The 25,134-nt window shown below is 45.2% G+C and overlaps 1 protein-coding gene across 4 annotated transcripts in view; it reads left to right on the top strand.

Moving 5' to 3' along the window:
- The window catches only part of mad1l1 (mitotic arrest deficient 1 like 1), a 1,358,866-nt gene that overhangs the window by 462,795 nt on the left and 870,937 nt on the right, over positions 1 to 25,134 (top strand). For 3 of the 4 annotated variants that reach the window (XM_072481041.1, XM_072481040.1, XM_072481042.1), the window contains exon 13: positions 20,173 to 20,229. The exons of the other annotated variant lie outside the window; for it this stretch is intronic. In XM_072481041.1, coding sequence (XP_072337142.1) covers positions 20,173 to 20,229 — 57 coding nt within the window. The remainder of the gene's footprint in view (positions 1 to 20,172; positions 20,230 to 25,134) is intronic. 4 annotated transcript variants of the gene reach the window in all.

Below are 25,134 nucleotides of genomic sequence, written 5' to 3'. Positions count from 1 at the left end.
GAAAATTCCAATTGGTACACATTTGAAGGTTCTGTGGATATCATAGCCTGATACATCACAGAAGGAGGCTACTTGGCTCATTGGCCCTTTGAAAGATGTTGTGAAAACCTGTTTCATGTTTCATGCGTTTTAGAATGTTACTTTCTGTTTTACGAATGTAAATTTTAGGTAGGAGGTTGAAGAGTTAAATGTAAGATGAAAATGAAATGAAAATTGCTTATTGTCACAAGTAGGCTTCAAATGAAGTTACTGTGAAAAGGCCCTAGTCACCACATTCCGGCGCCTGTTCGGATAGGCTGGTACGGGAATTGAACCGTGCTGCTGGCCTGACTTGGTCTGCTTTCAAAGCCAGTGATTTAGCCCTGTGCTAAACCAGCCCCTGGTTTAAGATAAATGGACATCTGACTGAGAAACTGATTACTCTGATGTAAATTCAATTCAAATAAGCCTGGGTTTATTGCACTTGTAAGATAAATACAGGTTAGCTTTTCAGGTCAGAGTTGATCGTGAAATAAAACATAAGCAATCTAGGATCGATTCAAGGATCTCTTGGCAGAGCTGGGATAACTATCGTTACCTCCATTAAAGAAGTTAAAACCCAGCAATTCTGGGAAAGAGGATTATAAAACCCCTTTTGAAATATAAATTATTAATCAGAATCAAAAAATTGAATGTAAAATGATTTGTTTAGATTTCTACTGGAATCACCAGGCATGCCACATTCCCATTGAGATGGTGATCCAGGATGGAGCCTTGATTAGAATGTTCTTTTATTCAATTTTTTTGTGTGTTTGTTGTTAGAAGCAAGCAGTTCAGCCTGGTTGCAGACAGCGTCAGTTGAAAGTTTGGTCTAATGATGTGCTGCAGTTTACCGAGTTGAGAGAGCCGAGAAAAATGTTAGTCAGTTAGGCCTGCAATTCAAGCAATGAAATATCAACTTCATTGTTCACTGCATTAAATTCACCTGGGGCTCTATCTTAGCTTGGATTTCGTGAAAGTATTGCTCTAGCTTGCAGCTAGTAGAAGAATGTATAGTGATACTAACAGAGCCTTGTGGCAGAAATCAGTCAGCTTGAAAAGTTAATTTGGAAAGAGGTGTAAAAAATGGTGGGAACAAATTGGGAAATGCACAGTCTATGGGCGCGATCTAATGGCTATGCCATGCCAGGCGCGAATCTGAGCGGGCGGGTTAGATCACAGGAAAGTCCAAAATTGAGAGGTGCAACAGGCGCCGATCGATTTCTGATCTAACCCGCCCGCTAATGTTGGCGAGATCAGGGTTGCGCCACAATGTGCCGAGAAACCAATAATCACCAATTAAGACCAATCTCCATCCTATTTATGGGAAGCACCCACTATCTAACGGCCTCTCGTGATCTAATGGGTTCCCTAGCAAGCGGTCATGCAGGTGCCCTTTAGCCCTTTAAAAACACAAAGCTAGCGAAATAGCTGCTGTGGGGATTGGACGAGGTGAGTAGCCAGGGTACCTAGGCCCGGTCCCGACTGGGGTCTGGGGCTCGGTGCCCAGGGGCTCCAGCTCTGGCTGGGGGTGCGTGTGCAGGGCAGGCTCCCCCAGCAAAAGCGGTCGTTGGATGGCACCCCGAGAGATGACGAGGAATGTATATGGGATGGAGGCTCGGAGGATTAGAGGGAAAAGGAGTGGAAGCCACAACAGATTGTCGGTTTCGCGCCTCTCCAATTCCTTACAGATATCACATTATGGATGATATTGTGGACCCCGCTGCAGCTGCCCTCGCAGTGGCGTTAACAATCCAGGCGGCCAGGCACCGGAGAAGGCGGAAACAGCAGCGTGGCAGAGGTTTGAGTTGGCAGCCCATGTGCAGGGGCCCGCCCCGTACCCTGAGGATCCAGCTGCCCATCAGGCCAGGGAGGAACCTAGAGGGGTAGAACGGCGACAGACCAAGGTGTACAGGCGTCACTGGTCATTCGAAGAGACGTTGGACAGCATGTGATACATGAGGCTCTTACTCAACAAGGGGGCAGTGCGGCACCTCTGCCATGTCCTTGCGGACCAGGCATCACATGAAGGAGGAGGCTACCCGCTCCCAGTGGCCGTCAAGGTCACTGCAGCCTCGGCGTCATTCCAGGGCTCGAACAGGGACATGTGTGGCATTTCCCAAAACACAGCCCACAGCCCGGGCAACTGACTATATAAACTTTCAACTGAACCAAGCCCACCACGATGCCCGGGTAGCAGGATTCTTTGCGATCGCCGGGATGCTCAGGCACAGGGGGTAAAAGATGGCATACATGTCGCCTTTCGTGCACAGGGCAGTCTGTGAACGTCCAACTTGTGTGTGACCTCCACACGATCTACATGTACGTGCACGCTTTCCATCGAGCGTGCATGATAGCTACACCCTGCAGCAGTCCGAGATTCCCGGCTTCGTTGAGGGGAACCCGCAGTGCCCTCTGTGATCCTCAATCTTTTTAGCCTCCTGCGCTCTGCCACTACATCTAGGTGTATCCCCAGGATACCCCTGATGGATGTCATCTGGAGGGGCTGGGGCTGGGGGGCCTTGGCCGCCTCGGCGGTGGCGCATGACTTGCCGTGTCACATAGTTCCGCCCGCAGACCCCACGATGCGCCATTGTCCGGGGAGGGTTGGAGGAGAGAGAGATGCTGGTGAGCGTAGAGCGCCCTCCAGCGCACCCTTCTCCGGGTCCATGCATGTAGGGCCCTGGAGGTCACCTTGGGATGGAGGAGTAGCTGGATTGAGCTCCAGAGGCCCATGCGCCATCTGGCTCTGCCAGCCGTGACGGCTCCTCATTATCTGTACCATGTTGTCGGTGCCCTCAATGATGCCCCTCTGTGACTGGGCCATGCTCCGCAGTGCCTTGCCAATGTCCGCCTGTGTCCAGGACATGCCCTGCAGTGCCCTGCAATGCCCAGCTGAAACTGGTGCGACTGGGACATGCTCCATAGTGCCCCAGCAAGGTCCATTTGTGACTGGGACATGGCTCCCAGGAACTGTGAAATGTTCTGAAGCGCCTTGGCAATGCCCAGCTGAGACTGGGACATGCTCCGTAGCGCCTTGGCAATGTCCACCTGCATCAGGGACGCGTCCCCAGCAATCAGGACGTGCAGTCAAGGCCCTCAGCCATGGCTGTCACTGACTGAGCAACGCCTTGACACCACCACTCATGGTGCTGATGTCATGCTCCAGGCTTTCCACTGCGGCTGCAATCCTAAAAGTGTTGGCCTCGATGCCACTCGTTTTGGCGCCATCATCTGAGCCCTTAGCAATTTGTACTCCTCCAATCGGCTATGGACCCGCTGGAATGTCGTTGACATCCCCTCTGAATATTATGGCCACACACTAGCGTCTGCCACAACTCGGGAATAACCTGGTCCAGAAGCTCAGCATCTGACTGGGACCCAGGTGGGTCCTGGGATCCAACAGACCTCTCATTGCTGTCCCCCCAAGACAGCCCTGCCTCTGCCTGATGTACTTCAGCAACTGTGTGGTGCTCACCAGATTGTGCCCCAGAAGCCTGTTCACTCCTTTCGCCCACTGAAGTGTCTGTCTCTGCGCTGGTGGAGGCTGGGGATGATAATTGTGACCCCTTGGAGTTCTCCTCTGAGGTGTTGTCTTGGAAGGCTGGGTCTGGGTGTGCCACCCTGGATGGGCCGGCACCATCGGAAAGAAATCCTGTGGGAAAATTGACATCTGGTCGTGGAGGGCAGGGTCATTCTGTCTGGCATGAAGTCATCTGGGTAGGGGCTCAACGTCGGTGACTAATGTGTCCTCGGCCACCCTGTCTACGAGGGCCCATTCCTCGTAGACAGCGAGGACTCTGTCCGGCCCCCTGCCACCCGTCTGGGCTCTTTCCCATCTGTTGTTGGACAACGTCTCCTGCAGGGACAGAGAGAGGTCTTCACAAAGCCCTCTGGCGGCATGTAGGAGGAAGACGCACGTTGGGTGGCTCCTGCTCGAAGCTTGATTTTTTTTTTTAAGAAGTTAATGCCCTGTCCCAGTGGCAATATTTCATTAAATAAGTGGAGGAAGACATGAGGAAGAAAGAGGATGTCCAAAAATGAAAAGAAAGCCACCGTGAAGAAGGGGGGGGGAGAGTGAAGGTTTGCCATCGAGCGAAAGGGTCGGCTCAGCAACTAGAACGATGGCAGAGGCTGGATTGTTGGGTGGGGCTGCACTGTTCTCGGCAGAAAAAATGACTGAGGTGATGGTTTTTGAATTTGAAAAACAGTTTGCAAAGCACATAGAACATAGAACAATACAGCGCAGTACAGGCCCTTCGGCCCACGATGTTGCACTGAAACAAAAGCCATCTAACCTACACTATGCCATTATCATCCATATGTTTATCCAATAAACTTTTAAATGCCCTCAATGTTGGCGAGTTCACTACTGTAGCAGGTAGGGCATTCCACGGCCTCACTACTCTTTGCGTAAAGAACCTACCTCTGACCTCTGTCCTATATCTATTACCCCTCAGTTTAAAGTTATGTCCCCTCGTGCCAGCCATATCCATCCGCGGGAGAAGGCTCTCACTGTCCACCCTTTCCAACCCCCTGATCATTTTGTATGCCTCTATTAAGTCTCCTCTTAACCTTCTTCTCTCCAACGAAAACAACCTCAAGTCCATCAGCCTTTCCTCATAAGATTTTCCCTCCATACCAGGCAACCTCCTGGTAAATCTCCTCTGCACCCGCTCCAAAGCCTCCACATCCTTCCTATAATGCGGTGACCAGAACTGTACGCAATACTCCAAATGCGGCCGTACCAGAGTTCTGTACAGCTGCAACATGACCTCCCGACTCCGGAACTCAATCCCTCTACCAATAAAGGCCAACACTCCATAGGCCTTCTTCACAACCCTATCAACCTGGGTGGCAACTTTCAGGGATCTATGTACATGGACACCTAGATCCCTCTGCTCATCCACACTTTCAAGAACTTTACCATTAGCCAAATATTCCGCATTCCTGTTATTCCTTGCAAAGTGAATCACCTCACACATCTCTACATTAAACTCCATTTGCCACCTCTCAGCCCAGCTCTGCAGCTTATCTATATCCCTCTGTAACCTGCTACATCCTTCCACACTATCGACAACACCACCGACTTTAGTATCGTCTGCAAATTTACTCACCCACCCTTCTGCGCCTTCCTCTAGGTCATTGATAAAAATGACAAACAGCAACGGCCCCAGAACAGATCCTTGTGGTACTCCACTTGTGACTGTACTCCATTCTGAACATTTCCCATCAACCACCACACTCTGTCATCTTTCAGCTAGCCAATTTCTGATCCACATCTCTAAATCACCCTCAATCCCCAGCCTCCGTATTTTTTGCAATAGCCTACCGTGGGGAACCTTATCAAACGCTTTGCTGAAATCCATATACACCACATCAACTGCTCTACCCTCGTCGACCTGTTCAGTCACCTTCTCAAAGAACTCAATAAGGTTTGTGAGGCATGACCTACCCTTCACAAAGCCATGCTGACTATCCCTGATCATATTATTCCTATCTAGATGATTATAAATCTTGTCTCTTATAATCCCCTCCAAGACTTTACCCACTACAGACGTGAGGCTCACCGGTCTATAGTTGCCGGGGTTGTCTCTGCTCCCCTTTTTGAACAAAGGGACCACATTTGCTGTCCTCCAGTCCTCTGGCACTATTCCTGTAGCCAATGATGACATAAAAATCAAAGCCAAAGGTCCAGCAATCTCTTCCCTGGCCTCCCAGAGAATCCTAGGATAAATCCCATCAGGTCCCGGGGACTTATCTATTTTCAGCCTGTCCAGAATTGCCAACACCTCTTCCCTACGTACCTCAATGCCATCTATTCTATTAGCCTGCGGCTCAGCATTCTCCTCCACAACATTATCTTTTTCCTGAGTGAATACTGACGAAAAATATTCATTTAGTATCTCGCCTATCTCTTCAGACTCCACACACAATTTCCCATCCCTGTCCTTGACTGGTCCTACTCTTTCCCTAGTCATTCGCTTATTCCTGACATACCTATAGAAAGCTTTTGGGTTTTCCTTGATCCTTCCTGCCAAATACTTCTCATGTCCCCTCCTTGCTCGTCTTAGCTCTCTCTTTAGATCCTTCCTCGCTACCTTGTAACTATCCATCGCCCCAACCGAAACTTCACACTTCATCTTCACATAGGCCTCCTTCTTCCTCTTAACAAGAGATTCCACTTCCTTGGTAAACCACGGTTCCCTCGCTCGACCACTTCCTCCCTGTCTGACCGGTACATACTTATCAAGAACACGCAGTAGCTGATCCTTGAACAAGCCCCACTTATCCAGTGTGCCCAACACTTGCAGCCTACTTCTCCACCTTATCCCCCCCAAGTCACGTCTAATGGCATCATAATTGCCCTTCCCCCAGCTATAACTCTTGCCCTGCGGTGTATACTTATCCCTTTCCATCATTAACGTAAACGTCACCGAATTGTGGTCACTGTCCCCAAAGTGCTCTCCTACCTCCAAATCCAACACCTGGCCTGGTTCATTACCCAAAACCAAATCCAACGTGGCCTCGCCTCTTGTTGGCCTGTCAACATATTGTTTCAGGAAACCCTCCTGCACACACTGTACAAAAAACGACCCATCTATTGTACTCGAACTATATCTTTTCCAGTCAATATTTGGAAAGTTAAAGTCTCCCATAATAACTACCCTGTTACTTTCGCTCATATCCAGAATCATCTTCGCCATCCTTTCCTCTACATCCCTAGAACTATTTGGAGGCCTATAAAAAACTCCCAACAGGGTAACCTCTCCTTTCCTGTTTCTAACTTCAGCCCATACTACCTCGGAAGAAGAGTCCCCATCTAGCATCCTCTCCGCCACCGTAATACTGCTCTTGACTAGCAGCGCCACACCTCCCCCTCTTTTGCCTCCTTCTCTGAGCTTACTAAAACACCTAAACCCCGGAACCTGCAACATCCATTCCTGTCCCTGCTCTATCCATGTCTCCGAAATGGCCACAACATCGAAGTCCCAGGTACCAACCCACGCTGCCAGTTCCCCTACCTTGTTTCGTATACTCCTGGCATTGAAGTAGACACACTTCAAACCACCTACCTGAACACTGGCCCCCTCCTGCGACGTCAAATCTGTGCTCCTGACCTCTATACTCTCATTCTCCCTTCCCCTAAAACTACAATCCAGGTTCCCATGCCCCTGCTGCATTAGTTTAAACCCCCCCAAAGAGCACTAACAAATCTCCCCCCCAGGATATTTGTGCCCCTCAGGTTCAGATGTAGACCATCCTGTCTGTAGAGGTCCCACCTTCCCCAGAAAGAGCCCCAGTTATCCAAAAATCTGAATCCCTCCCGCCTGCACCATCCCTGTAGCCATGTGTTTAAATGCTCTCTCTCCCTATTCCTCATCTCACTATCACGTGGCACGGGCAGCAACCCAGAGATAACAACTCTGTTTGTTCTAGTGGTGTTCACATGGAGGTGATGAGGAAGGAAATGTTGGCGGCATTGAAGGTGGTGGTGGAGGTGGCGATTGCCCTGGTGAAGGCGGCGGTGTTGAAGACATCGGCCGAGGTGCGAGAGCTGCAGACTGATAGGCCATTATATATTTCTAGCAGCCAAAGGGTACAATCCCTCAAAAAGAATGGGCTCCTTCTGTACTGCTTGATTGTCTGAGCTGGCATTAGCAAGATTGACCAAATGGCCTCCATTTATGCAGTTTAAGAAGTATGTCTGTAACACAAGGTAATCGGATTAAATTATGATAACTGTAGCCCTTGATCATAACCTGGTTGATCTGACTGTCTAAAGTTGGCACATTACTGATGTCAGAAAAAGGGCAACGAATGACAACAGAACCTAAATCTTTGAGTTATTTTGGGCCTTGTTGAATGTAAATTCTGCTGTTGTGCGTTATCAATGTACTTACCATACTTATCATGTGGACCTCTATCCCTTTCCTCAGTACTAACTTTGAGATAGTGATATACTTGCAATCGAGTACAGGATTGTAAAATCAAAGGACCTAATACTAATATTTATTTATTTATTTATAAGTTGCACCTATGAAAAATTATTGGTTTAGAAAATTCCCATGTGCTAAAATTGAATATGGAAAGATTCCATTTCCTTTTTTGAAACAAAGATTTTCAAGCTCGTGTGAGCCTGACTGTTGTTCCACGTGATGAATAAAATGGACACTGCTCTGAAACTTTCTTTACAATAGATGACATCAGCATTTACATGATTATGGCAAGCCGCCACAGTGCACCAAGGCAGTTCTCCAAACACTCCATTTTTCATATATGAAAAATGCACGCATTATGTAACGACTGGTCCTGGACAAGGTTCCCTAATTTTTTATGATTCTGGAGGACGTACCCTAAAATTATGACTTCGGTGAGGAGGAATGGACTGGTTCCCCTTCTTTATTCAACCCCCTCGGTTGGCCACAACAAGGTTAATTTAAAAAGAATCCCTTCCCTTGTGGACACCTTTCCCTATCCAAATGTATTTATGTTTTGAAAGGAGCCAATTTACCAGGCTTTCTTGAGTTAAAGAAAGAATTGGTTTATTAGTTACTAAAATGCAAAAAATAAAAATGCACACATACACATAGATTAGACGTGAGAACTGAGTCCGATTATAACATTTGAAAAGATTTACAAATCAGCCTTTGGCTTGTCCATGAGGAGTAGATGGTGAAACGTTGCGGCCATAAAGTTGGGTGATTCCAGTCGTGCTGACTTCGGCAGTTGCGCATTTGGTTTGGAGATTTTTGGTTCTGTCAGTTAGCTGAAAGGAGTTGTTCTGCTTCCTTTCCAACTGTGGTTTTGCTGACTTGACGTGCTTCCAGCAATCAGATGAAGACTTTTTAACTGCAAGTAGCAGGGATGCCTTGCCGATGTTCCTCAACACCCACACAGCACACACTAGCACAGCAAAACAAGAATAACAGACTAGCGCACAAGAGACCAGAGTTAAAGTTGTTTTTAGCCCCTTTTCATGTATATTCCTGGAAGGGGAAAACACAAACATGTCTTGGATATACCTCACCAGAAATAGTTTCTGCTGAGATGGTAATCAGCTTCCGTTATCTCCACAAGAGATTACAGTTCTGTTTTTTGTATTGTCTCTCAGCCTTTGAAAAGTTTTTGTGTGAAAAAGGATCTGACATACTGTTAACTCTCTCAGGACTGAATATAATCCACATAGCAATTCCAGCAAGTGCTTACTTTGCAGTCTGAGGCAGTTTTTGCTTCTAAGTTTTTCTTATGCGTCTTGTTTCAAAGTTCAGTATGTCAGTACATAATTCAGAGCCATGATCCATTGCCTTGACAATTATCATTTGCAGTTGCAAGTTACCTGCGTACGTAGTCTATGAGGAAAACCATCACGAATGAACAGAAAAAATGTTATTGCTAGTCAGTTTTTTTGATGTCAGGAAAGCTTCATATTCATTACAAATACTGCATTGGCTGATCTGGTCCTGAATCTTGTTGCTCATGTTTGACCAGCAGAGCACTTAACTTCTGAGACTGGATTCAATTCCGTGATGGCTTTGATGGATTCTCTTCACCATCACTTTTCTCATCTCTTTAGGGATAATGACGAGTTCCTTTGTACAAGATGCCAACTTGACATTGCTGTATGCCCAAAACTCTCAAAGCAACCGGTGTGTCCTTCACGGTTTCCTTTCAAAACTGCTTTCTGTAGCACTTGGAGCGTTGTATTTCTTTACCATTTGCTTGATCTGAGCAAGACTCTTGTCTGTCAGATTCACTGTCTGCTGGTTTGATAACTTCCATAGAATGTTGCGTTTTTGCTTCTTGTTGATTCTGAACGATTTCGCACTCTCTGTCCTGTCATCATCAATTTCAATGGGGTACAGCTGTCGACAGTATGTTGGTGCTCATCTGCTTCCTTTGCTTGTCCTTCACTTCCAAACAATGTATCTGTACAAACGAAGTAACATCCTTTACAGACGCTTTGGAGCAGATAGACAAGGTTTGAGAAAGATGCTTTGAAGTGACTTGTGGTTAGACTCTATGGTCACTTTTTCTCTCTCAAACAGGTACTATTAAAATACTCCTAAACAAAGACAATAGCTGGGCACTCTTTATCAATCTGTGCATAATATTATTCAGTTTGCATATTAACGCAGTGGATGTAAATGCATTTTTCCTAAAAGTCCTGTTTCACTGGCATCACATTGCAGGGTGACTTCTTCATTTATGTCGTACTACCTCTGAACTGACTTTGTTGTCAAGAGTTGTTTTATGGGAGTGAAAAATGTTGCTTGTACTGTGCCCCAGGACCCACTGAACATCCTTTCATAGAATCATAGAATTTACAGTGCAGAAGAGGCCATTTGGCCCATCATATCTGCACCAGCCCTTGGAAAGAGCACCCTACTAAAGCCCACGCCTCCACCCTATCCCTGTAACCCTGTAACCCCACCTAACCTTTTTGGACAATAAGGGGCAATTTAGCATGGCCAATCCACCTATCCTGCACATCTTTGGACTGTGGGAGGAAACCGGAGGACCCAGAAGTAACCCACACAGACATGGGGAGGACGTGCCAACTCCACGCAGACAGTCACCCGAGGCTGGAATTAAACCCAGGTCCCTGGAGCTGTGAGGCAGCAGTGCTAACCACTGTGCCACCCAGAGCTGGCATAAAGATTCATACTCTGATGACGAAACTTGGCTAGTTTATTCAGAAATCCTACAAAATAGTTGAAATGCCTTCACATTCTTTGGTTGTGATATCTCTGCACCTTAGCAGACTCAGGGTAAAAGCTTTTCACTGTCAGTGTATGATCAGCTAACTTCAGGCATCTTCAGTTGTGTTTTCTTGCTCGCGTTCTCTTGTTCAGATTCAGGTTCATCTGCCGAGCTTTCCTTAGCAATCTCACTAGATTCTGATCATGGTCTTGGTCTGTGATGACTTCTTCCATCGTATCACCACATCCATAGACTAATAGATCATCCATGATTACTTTTACACCTGCAATATCACCGACTATTTACAGAGGAGTAGAATCGCCCAATCATCTGTACCACCCAAATCGCTTCCAGAATGTAGTTTGGAAACTGCTGCTTTCATTCAGTTTCACTTGCCAGTGTCCATCTTTTGCATCTTCGGTAGTAGAGATCTTGTTCCCGACAGGTTATGACAGAATTTCTTAAATGGTTGTCATGGGAAAGCGAGATTTCTTCCATGCTTCATTGAGTTCTTTTGGATCTGTGCACACGCTCAGCTTTCACTGCTACCATGCTGCTGATCCTGTTTGTAGGAGTTGTCACTTCTTGATTATTGCTATCTTTTCTAGTTTCTCTATCTTGTCTTTCAGGCTTGACTTGAGGGAACGCTCCTCGCAAGCTTTTATTTATTTCAATTGAGTTGAGTGGATTTTGCTTCGTGTCTACAAGCTGGATCTGCAGATCTTCTTTCTTTCCGTTAACTTTGGCTCTCAGCTTAGTTTGTGTTCTTGGAATGCACATGGTTCCATCATATAATCTCAACTTTCTCTTCAATGGTTTAATTTTCAGGTCACCACCTTGAGCCACTTTGCAGTTCTGTGAAGCTCATGGTGTTGTATGTAGCACCGGTCTCTATCTAGAAGTTCACATTAACTTGATGCTGTCCTTCTGAGGTCACAAATCATTTTTTACCTTGAGACTTGACAATATTCTTGGATGCAGAGTGATTTGTCAGAACCATTGTCTGACATATCTCTTGCTATCATTTTTAGAGGCTTGTTTTTCTTCTTCCTTGCAATACATTGATTGCAAACTGGTTCACATACTTGTAGTTGGGCTCTACTTTTTCTTGCTGGTCATAATTCGTTTTCTTTTGTGTAATGTTCTCTGCAATATTTACATCGAGTACTCTGGTTTTGATCTTATTGGTCCTTCTGTAAATTGTGCATTCATTAACTTGTGATTGGAAGGCCTGAACACCTCTCAGCACAGTGCAAAGCCTTGTCAGTTCTCCCATCAGTACTCTTCGGCTGATTACTTTCTACTCAGAACGTCTGCACGTGTCAGTAGCTTCATTGAGAGGAAATTTCTCTCATGACAACAGGTGGGCTCTCATGGCAGGATCTCTTGTTCCTAAGACAATTCTAGCACTGATGAGATTATTCTTCAATTGCCCAACTCTCAAAATTTAGCTAGATGCCTCGATCCAGTCTTATGCAAATCAATATTCTCCCTCTCTTTCTCAACTCTGGTGTTAAGAAAATAGTATTCATAAATGACATTAGTTAGGGGTTCAAAGTGGGTCTTCCAGGCCACCAACATTTCACAAGTCTGCCTTTTCTACTCCTCAGTGAGTCCAAGGGTACAATAGAAATTGTAACTGTCTATTTCCAGCACTGATAACCGAATACCTACTCTTAAATGTTCAGATTTCTTGATTAACTCTGTGGTAATCTGCCATTGAAAGTGGAAGAATTTCCAATTAACTCTGAAATCCCCTTTCAACTTCATCAGAGCACATATTTGAATATTCAAAACTATACCGACTCACCCAGCAGTCGATGTCCCGCACAAAGTTTCAGACTGAAATTTTAATTATTCAATGCTGTTTGTTACAGCTGATGGCTCTCTTACAGCTATCAATAATCCACAGCTATGCACTTTTGACATTACGTTCCGTGTAGTGAGTAAAATGCCTACTGCCCTCTAAGCTTTCTTTATAAAACATGACATCAGCAGTCAGATGACTATGGCAAGCTACAGTGCATAAAGGCATTTCTCCAAACACTGACCTCATTTAACATACAATGCTCGTGTAGTGTTTATTTTTTAAAAATTGAAAGGAAGTACCAGTGCATGGAGTTGTCTAACTTCCCTACTCCTTGAACAAATGGTTTAACTGTCCTTGACTGATCATTCTGTTTTGGGGGACGCGCTGATATACGAACATAAGAACTAGGAGCAGGAGTAGGCCATCTGGCCCCTCGAGCCTACTCCACCATTCAATGTGATCATGGCTGATCTTTTGTGGACTCAGCTCCGCTTTCCGGCCCGAACACCATAACCCTTAATCCCTTTATTCTTCAAAAAACAATCTATCTTTATCTTAAAAACATTTAATGAAGGAGCCTCTACTGCTTCACTGGGCAAGGAATTCCATAGATTCACAACCCTTTGGGTGAAGAAGTTCCTCCTAAACTCAGTCCTAAATCTACTTCCCCTTATTTTGAGGCTATGCCCCCTGGTTCTGCTTTCACCCGCCAGTGGAAACAATCTGCCCGCATCTATCCTATCTATTCCCTTCATAGTTTTATATGTTTCTATAAGATCCCCCCTCATCCTTCTAAATTCCAACGAGTACAGTCCCTGTTTGTTTGTTTACTGTTTGTTTACTTAAAAAATAGAGAATGGGCAGTATTTTAATATATTGGACTGATCTTGGAATGACAATGCTGTGGAATAATCTAATACTTATGATTCATCCTTGGCACAAAGTTCTGTTGAAACGAATAATCCAGTAATTTAAGTGACAATGAACTGATTAGGCAAATGTCATAGCCAGGCTCGGTGACACTGTAATTTCAAATGTTTTTGACAGGTAGCTAATTGGCTGTCAGCTAATAACTGCATTCTTGCTTAAAACCCACAGACAATTCCACTTATTTAGATGATCTTAATTGGAGGAAATAAATTAAGTATTAATTGTACATAACTTGTTCACTGTAGTTCAGTTCATAAGCTCGAAAACCAATAAATATGTACAAGATTAATGTTTTACATTTTGTTATTGGGAAATCTTGATTTAATTCAAAGCATTTGTACATGATATTCATTACAATGAATGTGTTGGAAGTCTTTTGGTTCAACACAAAGCAAAGTTTTCAATTTTTCTTTAGATTACCTCATTTGCTGTTTCCCTCAGTAAGGATACCTAAAAGCTCATTTAATTTAAATGAAGTTTTGAATGCACTGAACACTTCAGTGCAACAAAATGTAGTAATCAGGCATAAACCTCTGAAGTGAATTGGAATTGCTTTTTTCTTCAAGGCAGGGTTTCTTCATAATGAGGGATTTATCCATCTTGAAGTCCAGGTATCTTGGAATTTCCCAGAAGCTTCTCATGTGTCCTTTTAAAGGAAAAGAAAGACTGCGTGCAGGAGAAGCCATATTTCATAGAGTTGCTTTCCAATGTGCTTTCGAACCAAGGAGTACTTTTGAAGTGTAGTCATTGTTCTAATGTAGGGAAGCGCAGCAGCCTATTTGTATACAGCAAGATTCTACAAACAGCAGTGAGATAAATGATGAGGTGTTCTGTATTAGCGATGTTCTTGAGAAATAAATATTGATCTGGACGCTGGAGAGAACTCTTTGAAGCATGAAAAGAAGAGTGAAAACTCATGTTTTGAGTGATCACATTTGTCTGTGGTAATGATGTGATGGTTCTCAATAATGAGCGATTAAATGTCAGAATAATTTTGCGTTATCCATCAGTTCTCCATGCATTCACTTTGCACAGTTGGAGACATAGACCATTGGATGAAAACAGCAGGGATCAGCATTTTGATTAATCACTAACACTGAGGGGATTCGGCAAAGTATTGGGCCCAATTCATAGAAGCATAGAATCCCAACAGTGCAGAAGGAGGCCATTCAGCCCATTGAGTCTGCACTGGCCCTCTGAAAGAGCACCCTACATCAGCCACTCCCTACCCCATGCCCGTAACCCCAATTAACCTTTGGACACTAAGGGGCAATTTAGCATGGCCAATCGACCTAACCTGCACATTTTTGGATTGTGGGAGCAAACCGGAGCACCAGGAGGAAACCCACACAGACAGGGGAAGAACGTATTAATCCCATGCAGTCACCCAATGTCAGAATCAAACCCGGGCTCCCTGGTGCTGTGAGGCAGTAGTGCCAAGCACTGTGCCGCCCTTTTGCCATTCATTATGGTTATGCTTGCCAACAGGTTTTTCAATAGAATTATGCACTGCAAATTACTGTAATTAGAAAGCTATTTTGGTGCAGTGTTCTCAACTGGAGATCTGGAATTTATCTGAACAGAGCACACAACTGAGTTCAAAAGCTTAATACTGCAAATGTTAGAAATCTGAAATTAAAACTGCAAATGCTGGAAATATTCAGCCAGTCAGGCAGCATCTGTGGAGAGAAACAGTTAATGCTTCAGGCTGATGACCTTTCATCAGAACTGAGGAAAGAAAGAAACATAATAGATATTGAGCAAGTGAAAGGGGAACAACAAAAGGGAGACAACTAAGTATCTCCTTAACCAATCAGTTTGAACAATTGTAACTGAGGCTGCAGAGCCTGAACCGTGAAATGTAAGGATAGTTAATTCAATGTCAAATCAGTTACAGAAAACAAAATAAGTGGGAAGGAAAGAGGTGAGGATGAGAAAGTGCGATGATCCCAGTTGATGTTATAACTGAACAGGAAGATCCTAGAATGGAACCCTGGCTCAAAAGACCATAACTTTTATTTTGTTTTAAAAGCATGGAGGAACAGAGTCACAGGAGCGCTAATCAGCTTCAACAAGGGAAAAACATTTATTAACCATGAAATGTTAGATTATTATGCAATACTCCTTTACTCCTCCCTTACCTTAATAATTGCACACATATTTTAAGATTAACATGGATTATAAAGTACATCTTAAACTACAATCATCTCACTAACACAAAGTCCCTTTAAAGCACACACATTGGCTGTGTTCAAATACACTCTCCACTCTAAACCCAAATTAGTGGATCTCTCCTCCGAATCCCCCCAGATGAGAGTTTCCAAACTCCACTCCCGAAAAACAGCTTTAAAATCGTCTTTCGTAATAATGCTTTCCTTTAGCGCATACTGAAATTCAAACAAAGCTTTTCCACCAATCCCTTTAGGATTTATTTTGTCTTAAATGCTTTAACGCAAACTCTGATATCCAGCCACCGATATCCATAGTGATTTCACACAGGCTGCAGTAGAATCTCACAAATCTGAAAATAACTTTAGTTACCGTTCTGGTGTCTCAATCTGTCTTTTCTGAACAGTGTTCTGTTCTAATACCTCAGACGACTTGTAAACTTCTCTTCCTTTCTCCAGTTTCTTTAACTAGCTGGTCTTCAGATCACTGCACTTGTTTTCTTAACTATTACTCCATGATATGGCTTTTCTTTTCTTTCTAGCCTTCTAAACCAACAGCTTCTAGCAGAGCTGTGAGAGCTTCCTTCTCTCTCACTACCTATCTTCAACTGCAATCAAATTAGCTAAACTAAAACTTAGAACCTTTTCTCCCTTACAAGGCCCCAGTTGCTGAGCAACCACTGCTGATTTATTTATTCTTCATGCTATAGCCCTCTCTAAGCACAATAGAAACACAGTTGGAACTTAACCAATCCCCACATATACAAATGCCTTTGTCCAGCATGAATCTACCTGTAGGTTTTACTCTTCCAGGCACAGAAACATTAAACTAAACCCCAATTAAACCTGTACCTTATTTACAATGTTTACCAATATAAATGAATACAAGTCCCTTCAAACTACTTTTTTTCCCCCAACAAGAGAGGGAGAAAAATGAGGCAGGTGAACGGTCCAAAAGACCAGTCAACAAATCAGATGACATAGTCATACTCACCGAACCATAGCTAAAATACACCGTTCCAGACACTACCATCACCACCCCTGCCCCAAGGGCAGGACAGACCCACCAGAAGTGGCGGGTGGCACAGTGGTATAGAGTACGGAGGGAGTTATCCTGGGAGCTCTCAACATCATGAAACATCATGGTCAGACATGGGAAAGGAAGCCTTCTGTCAGTTATCACCCACCAACCCCCTCCAGCTGATGAACCAGCACTCCTCAATGTTGAACACCACTTGGAGGAAACATTAAGGGTGGCAATGGCACAGCATTTTTCTCTGGATAGGAGACTTCCTCAAAGGTGGCTCGGTAGCATTGCTACTGACCGTGTTGGCTGAGATCCAAAGTACATAGCTGCTAAACTGGGTCTTCATTAGGTGGTGAGAAAACCTAGGGAAAAGCGTACTTGATCTGTTGCAGTTGCATCTGTCTGTGACAGTTTTGGTAGGAGTGATCACTGCACAGACCTTGTGGAAATGGAGCTTTGTCTTAATGTTGAAGATACCTTCCATCGTATTGTGTGACACTGGCACCATGCTGAGTTTGAACTCAAACGTGGCATCAATGAGGTGGGCCATCAGCATCAGATTTATATACAGTCATAATCTGTAACCTCATGCCAACACATATCCCTCACTCTACCATTACAATAAAGCTGGAGGATTGACCCTGGTTCAATAAAGAGTACAGGAGGGCATGCCTGGAGCAGTATCAGGCCTACCTAAAGATTGAGGTGTCAACCTGGTGAAGCTACAACACAGGATTACTTGCATGCTAAACAGCAGAAACAGCATGTGACAGACAGAGCTAAGCAATCCCATCACCAGTGGATCAGATCTAAGCTTGGCAGGCTAGCTCACCTAGTTGTGAATGACGATGGAGAATTAAACAACTCACTGGAGGAGGAGGCTCCACAAATATCCCCATCCTCAATGATGGGGGAGCCCAACATATCATTTGCAGCCATCTTCAGTCAGAAGTACTGAGGGGATGATCCATCTCAGCCTCCTCCTGAGACCCCCAGAATCACAGTCTTCAGCCAATTGCTTCACTCTACACGTTATCAAGTAACTGCTGAAGGCAGTGGATACCGCAAAGACTATGGGCCCCGACAACATTTCTGGCAATAGTATAGAAATATCCGTTCCCCTCGCCAAGCTGTTCCAGTACAGCTAAAACACTAGCATCCACCTGACAATGTTGAAAATTGTCCAGGTATGTCCTGTCCACAAAAGACAGGACAAATCTAACCCAGCCAATTACGTCTCTCGATTGTCAGCAAAGTGATGGAAAGTGTCGTTGACAGCGCTATCAAGCAGCACTTACTCAGCAATAACCTGCTCACTGATGTTCAGTTTGAGTTCCACTAGGGCCACTCAGCTCTTTGCCTCAATACAACCTTGGTCATGGACAAATAGATGAACTCAAGAGGTGAGATGAGAGTGACTGTCCTTATATTAGGCAGCTTTTGATCGAATGTGGCATAATTCCACTATGGTAAATGATAACATTTTAATTCAATAAAACCTGGAATTAAAAGTCTAATGACCATGAAGCCATTGTTAATGCTCCTAAAAATCCATCTGGATTATTAATGTCCTTTAGGGAAGGAAATCTGTCGTCCTTACCTGGTCTGTCCTACATGTGATTCCAGTTCCACAGAAATGTGGTTGACTCTTAAATGCCTTCAGGGATGGGCAATAAATGCTGGTCCAGCCAGTGACGTCCACATCCCATGAACATGCAAAACAAAACTGGTCAATGGTAATCAGTGGAGAAAATCTCAACTGGTTGGAGTAATACCTAGCACAAAGGAAGATGGCTGTGGTTGTTAGAGGTCAGTCACTTCAGTCCCGGGACATTATTCCATGAGTTCCTCAGGATACTGTCTTTGGTCCAGCCATCTTCTTTTCCGTCAATGAATTTCCATCCATCATAAGGTCAGCAATGAGGATATTCGAGGGTGATCAGCACCATTCGCGACTCCTCAGATATTGAATCAGTCCCTGCCCATGTGCAGCGAGACCTGGCAATATTCGGGCTTGGGACTGCTTAGTGGCAAGTAACATTTGTACCACACAAGTGCCAAGTAATGACCATCCCCAACAAGAGAGAATTTAACTCACCTCCTGACTCTCTAACCCTGTCCACCATCTACAAAGCACAAGTCAGGAGTGTGATGGAATCCACTTGTCATCATTGTCATCATAATACTGCATCATAATACTGGAACTCCCTTCCTAACAGCACTGTGGGTGTTCCTACAATACATGGACTTCAGTGGTTCAAGAAGGCAGCAATTACTACCTTCTCAGAGGCAATTAAGGATGAGCTGTAAATGTTGACCTAGCCAGCAATGCTCACATCCCATGAACAAATAAAAAGAATAATGTTCAATGACAAGCCCAGCAAGTTGGCTCTTTTCCGCTTGGAGCCTGATTATTTTCTGCATTTATAGTCTTACTTACTTGAATTTAAATAGTGCCTTTCTCTATCTCAGGATATCTGAAAGAGAGAAAAACTTGCATTTATACGTCAGATTTTTATGACCACAATTTTGCAGCCAATGAAATACTTTTGAATTGTTGTCACTGGTTTAATGTAGGAAACATGGCTGCCGATGTGAACATTGCAAAGTTCCACAAACAACAATGTGGTCTGTTTTTATGTGATGTTGGTTGACAGATAAATATTGACTTGGACACTGGGGATAACTCTCCTGCTCTTTGAAATAGTGCCCTGGTGTCCTTTATGGCCACCAGAGAGGGAAGGTAGGCTTCATTTAACTTGACATCCAAAAGAGCACTTTCATCAGCCTAGCACTCATTTAGTACTGCACTGGAGTGTCAACCTTGATTTGTGTGATCAAATCTTAGAGTGAGATTTGAACTCCTAGCTGTCTAATTCAAAGGCAACGCTGCTATCAACTGAGCCACGGCTGTTTATTTTTCAGCCACTGAAGGGCCTTAAGATTGACCCACTGTAGGGATTTTGTCATGTCAATTTCTGCACAGTGATGCCTGGTAACTAGAGGGTTCTATGATGGAATGAAAGAATATTATAACTCATCTAAACTGTACTGAGGTGAGATGATTTTTATTGTATCAAAAATACACTGTCTTAGTTCAGAATACTTTGTGAAAGTTTGAATCTAAAAGCCTACCATGTTCCTTTGACAGCATCTTCTAAATTCATGACTTTTGTCACATAGAAGAACAAGGCAGCTAACATCTGCAAGTTTCTCTCCAAATTGTACACATCCTAACTTGCATGTGTATTGTGGTTCCTTCAGTGTTGCAGTTCTAAAATCATGGAACTTCATCCCTAATGGCACTGGGTATATCTACATGACATGGGCTGCAGTGGTTCGAGAAGGCAGCTCACCATCACTTTCCCTGAGGCCAATTAGAGATGGGCAGTAAAGCAATTCTCGCATCCCGAGAATAAATAACCAAAATGAATGCTTGACTGAATCTCTGGATTCTTGGTTTTTCTCATTTTAATGGGACTGATGATGCTGATGGGTTTTCTTTTTCTTTGCAGCACCAGCTGTCGCAGGCCCTGGAGGATGTTGACAACTATAAATTAAAAGCGCAGACAGTAAGCAAAAACTTTTAAAATCAAAGTGACTGTTTGAATGCCCCTATGTAGGGAAGCATCTGTCATTGCATATTGAAACTGGTGAGGCTGAGGAAGGGACTGACAAATCAGCCCGAATGGGTGGAAAGAGTAACATGTTGTTCATTTAGTGAGACATGGGGCAATTCAATTTGCATTTTTGAAACATCATATTCTAATCGCTATTTCCACATTTCTCAACTGGGGAGTTATTTAAAATTGACTTGTTTATGTTATTCTTTCCTTTAACAAATGAAAGTGAATTGTATCTGGTTTAACTTTCAATCACTGGCATGCATCAGGGTTGTGTAGGTTGATTACTTTAACCAATGCAATGACTGCTGTTATGGGCCAGGGTTTAGAGAACCCTAAAGTGTATCATGGAGTTCACCTGACCCACAACTTTTAATAGATTGTGGTATGGGGAGCACATGGCCCACTCTACAGGTATGGTACAGCAGAAATGGAAAAGTATTTTTTAAAGCAAAACAATGTTTATTCTATGAACTCAAGTTAACCTTTTTAAAACATATAGTGAACATCTTAGCAACCATTAATTCAAATACAACCCGAAAATGACTACTACACTAAGTAATACTTTAAGCTTTCCTTTTAACATCCAAATGACTTTAAAACACCTTTTACCAGAAGCACATCAGGTTAAAGTCACTACTGTTATTTGTTTTAAATCACCAGGATCGTTATACAGTCTTTAGATTACAGAGAGAAACTCATACACCTTCTGGCTGTGACTGCAGCTATCCAGCTCTGAAAACAAAACTAAAACACACCTTGCAGCAAACAGCTTAAAACGAAAGTAAAAAGCTGACAGACAGCCCAGCTCCACCCGCTCTGACATCACTGCAGTAATAAACACCCATTTCTTAAAGGTACTCTCACTACAGATACTTATATGCACACCCATTTATAAACACCCATTTCTTTAAGGTACTCTCACATGACACTGCAAAATAAATAACGGTTATAAAAGTGTTGATTATCATATTCACCAAATTATCTAATTCACCTTTCTTAAATGAGATTTTTCAAGGTTTTTTTCTCTCTTATCTATTATCTCCCATTTGCTCCTCTTCTAAAGGTCTTTGCTCCTTGCTGTCCTTCAATTATTGCATTAGTTGACCTACTTACTGACCAATTGGTTATTGAATCATAGAATCCGTACAGTGTAGATGGAGGCCATTCAGCCCATTGTATCATCACTGACCCTTTGAAAAAGTTCTCCATCCAAGCTCACTTCCCCACCCTATCCCAATAACCCCTTAACCTAATCTACAGATCCCTGGACACTGAGGCACAATTTGGTATGGCCAATCCACCTAACGTGCACATCTCGGAACATGGGAGGAAAGTGGAGCACCCTTAGGAAACCCACGCAGACAGGGGGAGAACGTGCAAACTTCACACAGTGACCCAAGGCCAGAATTGAACCGGATCCCTGCCGCTATGAGGGAGCAGTGCTGATCACTGTGCCACCTTGCTGCCCAAATATCATTCATATCTGAACAAAACAGTGAATTTCCGTAAGCACTCATTAATGGAAGTATTCGATAGTCGCATCCCGTTCCCCCCACGAAGAACGTGCGCCCGGGTGCGCGAGCTTGGCCGACTGGGCCCCCGCACGGCGGGAGAGAAAGAAGAGGAGCGACCTGGACTCCGAGGCAGAGTGGGGTCGGAGACCCAGCCGCTCGGGAACGAAGCGAGCGGCAGGAGAAGCACGAGGGGAGAGCCCCCCCCGGGAAAAGGGGAGGAGGCCGCAAGGGACCGGAGCGGTAAGCTGCGGCCCGGGGGGAGGAAAGGTACGCGGGAGGAGCCAGGGGCCGGAGATCAGGAAGCGACCGGAGAGAGTCGTGTCCCCCCCCCCCCCCCCCCCCCCCCCCCCCCCCCCCGAAACTGAGACGGCACAGCGGAGCGCGGGCCTGCGAGCCGGTCCGACCGACCGAGCCACCCCCCGCACAGCAGAACGCGGGCGCGCGCGGGGCAGCGAAACGCGGGGCATGAGGAGCGGAGGCCTGAGCCAAAGCGGGGTCCGAGCCAGCAACGAAGCCCGACCCCCCCCGGCGGCAACCACCACAAGGCAGGCAGCGGTGGAACAAAGGGGGACTCCCGGCCCGACGAGAAGCCTTTCTCTCTCTCTCTCTCTCTCTGGTTCCAGGGGGAATGAGGAGGAGAAGAAAGAAAACGCGAACTCACTCTTTTTTGGGGGGGATAAAAGGGGAAAAAAAACAAAAGAAAAGAAAGACTTAGAAAAAGAAAACTTAAAAGGGCAGGGGCATGTCCACCAAGTGAATATGGTTAATCCCAATGGAGCGAGGGGACAGAAGTCCCCCACCAGGATAGTCACCTGGAACGTAACGGGACTCAACGGCCCAGTAAAAAGATCTAGAGTCCTCAACCACCTAAGAAACATGAAGGCAGACATAATCTTCCTTCAAGAGACGCACCTGAGAGAGCAGGACCGACCGGGTAAGAAAGGGCTGGGTGGGACAGACGTACCATTCCTGTTACAGGATCAGGGCCAGGGGGTGGCAATACTGGTCAGCAAATGGACGATGTTTAGGGTGACAAAGACGGTTACGGACCCAGGGGGACGGTACGTCATGGTTAGTGGGACCCTGGATGGGGCACCGGTAGTCCTAGTTAACGTGTACACGCCCAACTGGGTCGACCCGAGCTTCATCAAGAAGACCGTGGCAGAAATCCCTGGCATAGCGATGCACCGGCTAATCATGGGGGGGACTTCAACTGTGTACAGGACCCAACGACTGACAGATCGAACCCCAAGATGGGGACAACCTCAAACATGGCAAGGGAACTTGGTCACTCTATGGAACAGTTTGGAGCGGTGGACCCCTGGAGGTTTCACCCACACAGGGGAGAAGGGGTTTTCCTTTTTCTCCCCAGTACACAACGTATACACCAAAATTGACTGGGGGGGGGGGGTGAGGAAAGGAACGGCGAACCGCAGGGGGAGGGGGGGGGGAGAGGAGGGAAGAGACAGGGAACAATAGAGGAGAGCCAGGGAGGGGGGGGTGGGGGGCAGGGAAACGTTAACCTCAACCTGACATCCACAGGAACAGAGAAAAAGGAGAATATAGGTGGAGGACAGGAGGGCTGGCTGAAGCGGCAGCGTGCACGAGAAGACAACGGCGGCGAAATCCAACCGGGAGAAGCGAGGGGCAACACTGGCACCAGACCCACTCGAGGATTGCCCTTGGAAGAGTCTCGCCGGCCCAAACGGATGCCCACTTACATATACATATATATATAGATATATCATATCCTGCATACATAACAGCAAAATATACTCTGTGCAAAAATCCAATAAAAAAACATTTATAAAAAAAAAATTAATGGAAGTATTCCAGCTTCCATTTATCGCTCTATGTGCACTTCTGAGATACACAATCAGGACCAGATGAAATTCCCCACCTTAATTAAGAATTCTGGGATTAATGATAGGGCAACCCAGGTTAAACACCTCATATAGCTCAGCAGCTATCAAGGGCGGGATTCTCCAATAATGGGGCTATGTCCTCACGCCAGCGTCAAAATGCGGGCGTTTCACCCTGGACTTTCCTTAAGAATCCGGATACGGGGCCCTGCACTTCCGGTCGGAAGTCCACACATGCAGGCAGCTGCCACGTGCAACATGGTGGACTCACACCACGGACCATGATGAACGAAGTAGGTTCCCCCAAGATCGCGCACGCCTGGGCCCGCGGATCGGTGCCACCCGATCACTTGTCTGGTTGTCTGTGAGGCCCCGCCTGGTGAAGGATCCCCCCGCCCCCCCCCCACCATGGCGGCTGCAGACTGAGTCTGTTGCCGCCACCGACCGTTCTTGACAGGCAAATAGTGGTTAGAACCAGGCCATCGGGAACTCGGCCAGTTTTCCTGGGAGAATCGCCGCGGGAGCCTCTGTCAACGGCCCCCTACCCACGCTGTGTAGACTGCGCGCGTGCGATTTGCGGCGATTCTCCAGAGACTGAGAATCACGGGAGCGGAGTTGGACCGGATTTCGTCATTGACGCCCATTCTCCGCCCCCGCACCGGTCGCCATTTCGCCGCAGAAGCTCGGAGAATCCAGCCCCAGATCTTGAGCCAAGACCCTTTCTGGTTTGTATCTCTGCAATTGGGTTTTTGCCACTGCCGTAGCACCAAAGTAGTTCAAAATAAAGTAATTAATTGCATTTTCTTTGATAGTGAATATTGCATATTATCGCGCCTCAATTTTTGTGACCTCTCTGCACTTTTAACTCATACATAGAGACTTCCAAACGGCATTTGATAAAATGCCACTTTACGGTCTTGTTGACAAATAAACTAAATGGGACAGTGGCAACATGGATGCAAAGTTGGCTGATTGACAGAAAACTGGGTATTGGGAATGCTTATTTTCCAGACTGGAACAAAGTATATATAGTGGTTCCTTAGGAGTACTGCTTTTCTTGATGTGTATTAATGACCTGGACAGGATGCACAGAGCACAATTTCAGAATGTGCAGATGACACTGAACTTGGAAATATGACGAATATAGGAATTTCAAATATATTGTGTTGTAAGTATTTGGTGCAGTAAGGGTTAAATGCCTGGGTTAGCGTGTGTTTGGCTGCTGAAGTCATGTTTTAAAAGAATCTTGGTTTGAAAGACAACAAAACTTTTTGGAGCCAGAGATGCAATTAACCATCGTAAAAAGCTTGGGCTAATGCAATTTCTTCTTTTTATTAAGAGCAATTCCTGGAGAGTTAATTAGTTTTCAGTTTGGTGAGATGATTGCTGGGTGGAGCTAAGGCTTTTTGAGAAAGCACTTTCAGTTCAATTCTGATCTGGCTGAAGCTGTATGCACAGTGAAACAGCTCTGCTCT

Source organism: Scyliorhinus torazame, chromosome 17 (genome assembly GCF_047496885.1).
Source record: "Scyliorhinus torazame isolate Kashiwa2021f chromosome 17, sScyTor2.1, whole genome shotgun sequence".
NCBI classification, from domain to species: domain Eukaryota; kingdom Metazoa; phylum Chordata; class Chondrichthyes; order Carcharhiniformes; family Scyliorhinidae; genus Scyliorhinus; species Scyliorhinus torazame.
Note: the sequence above shows the minus strand (reverse complement) of the source record. Positions and strands in the feature narration are given on the sequence as shown.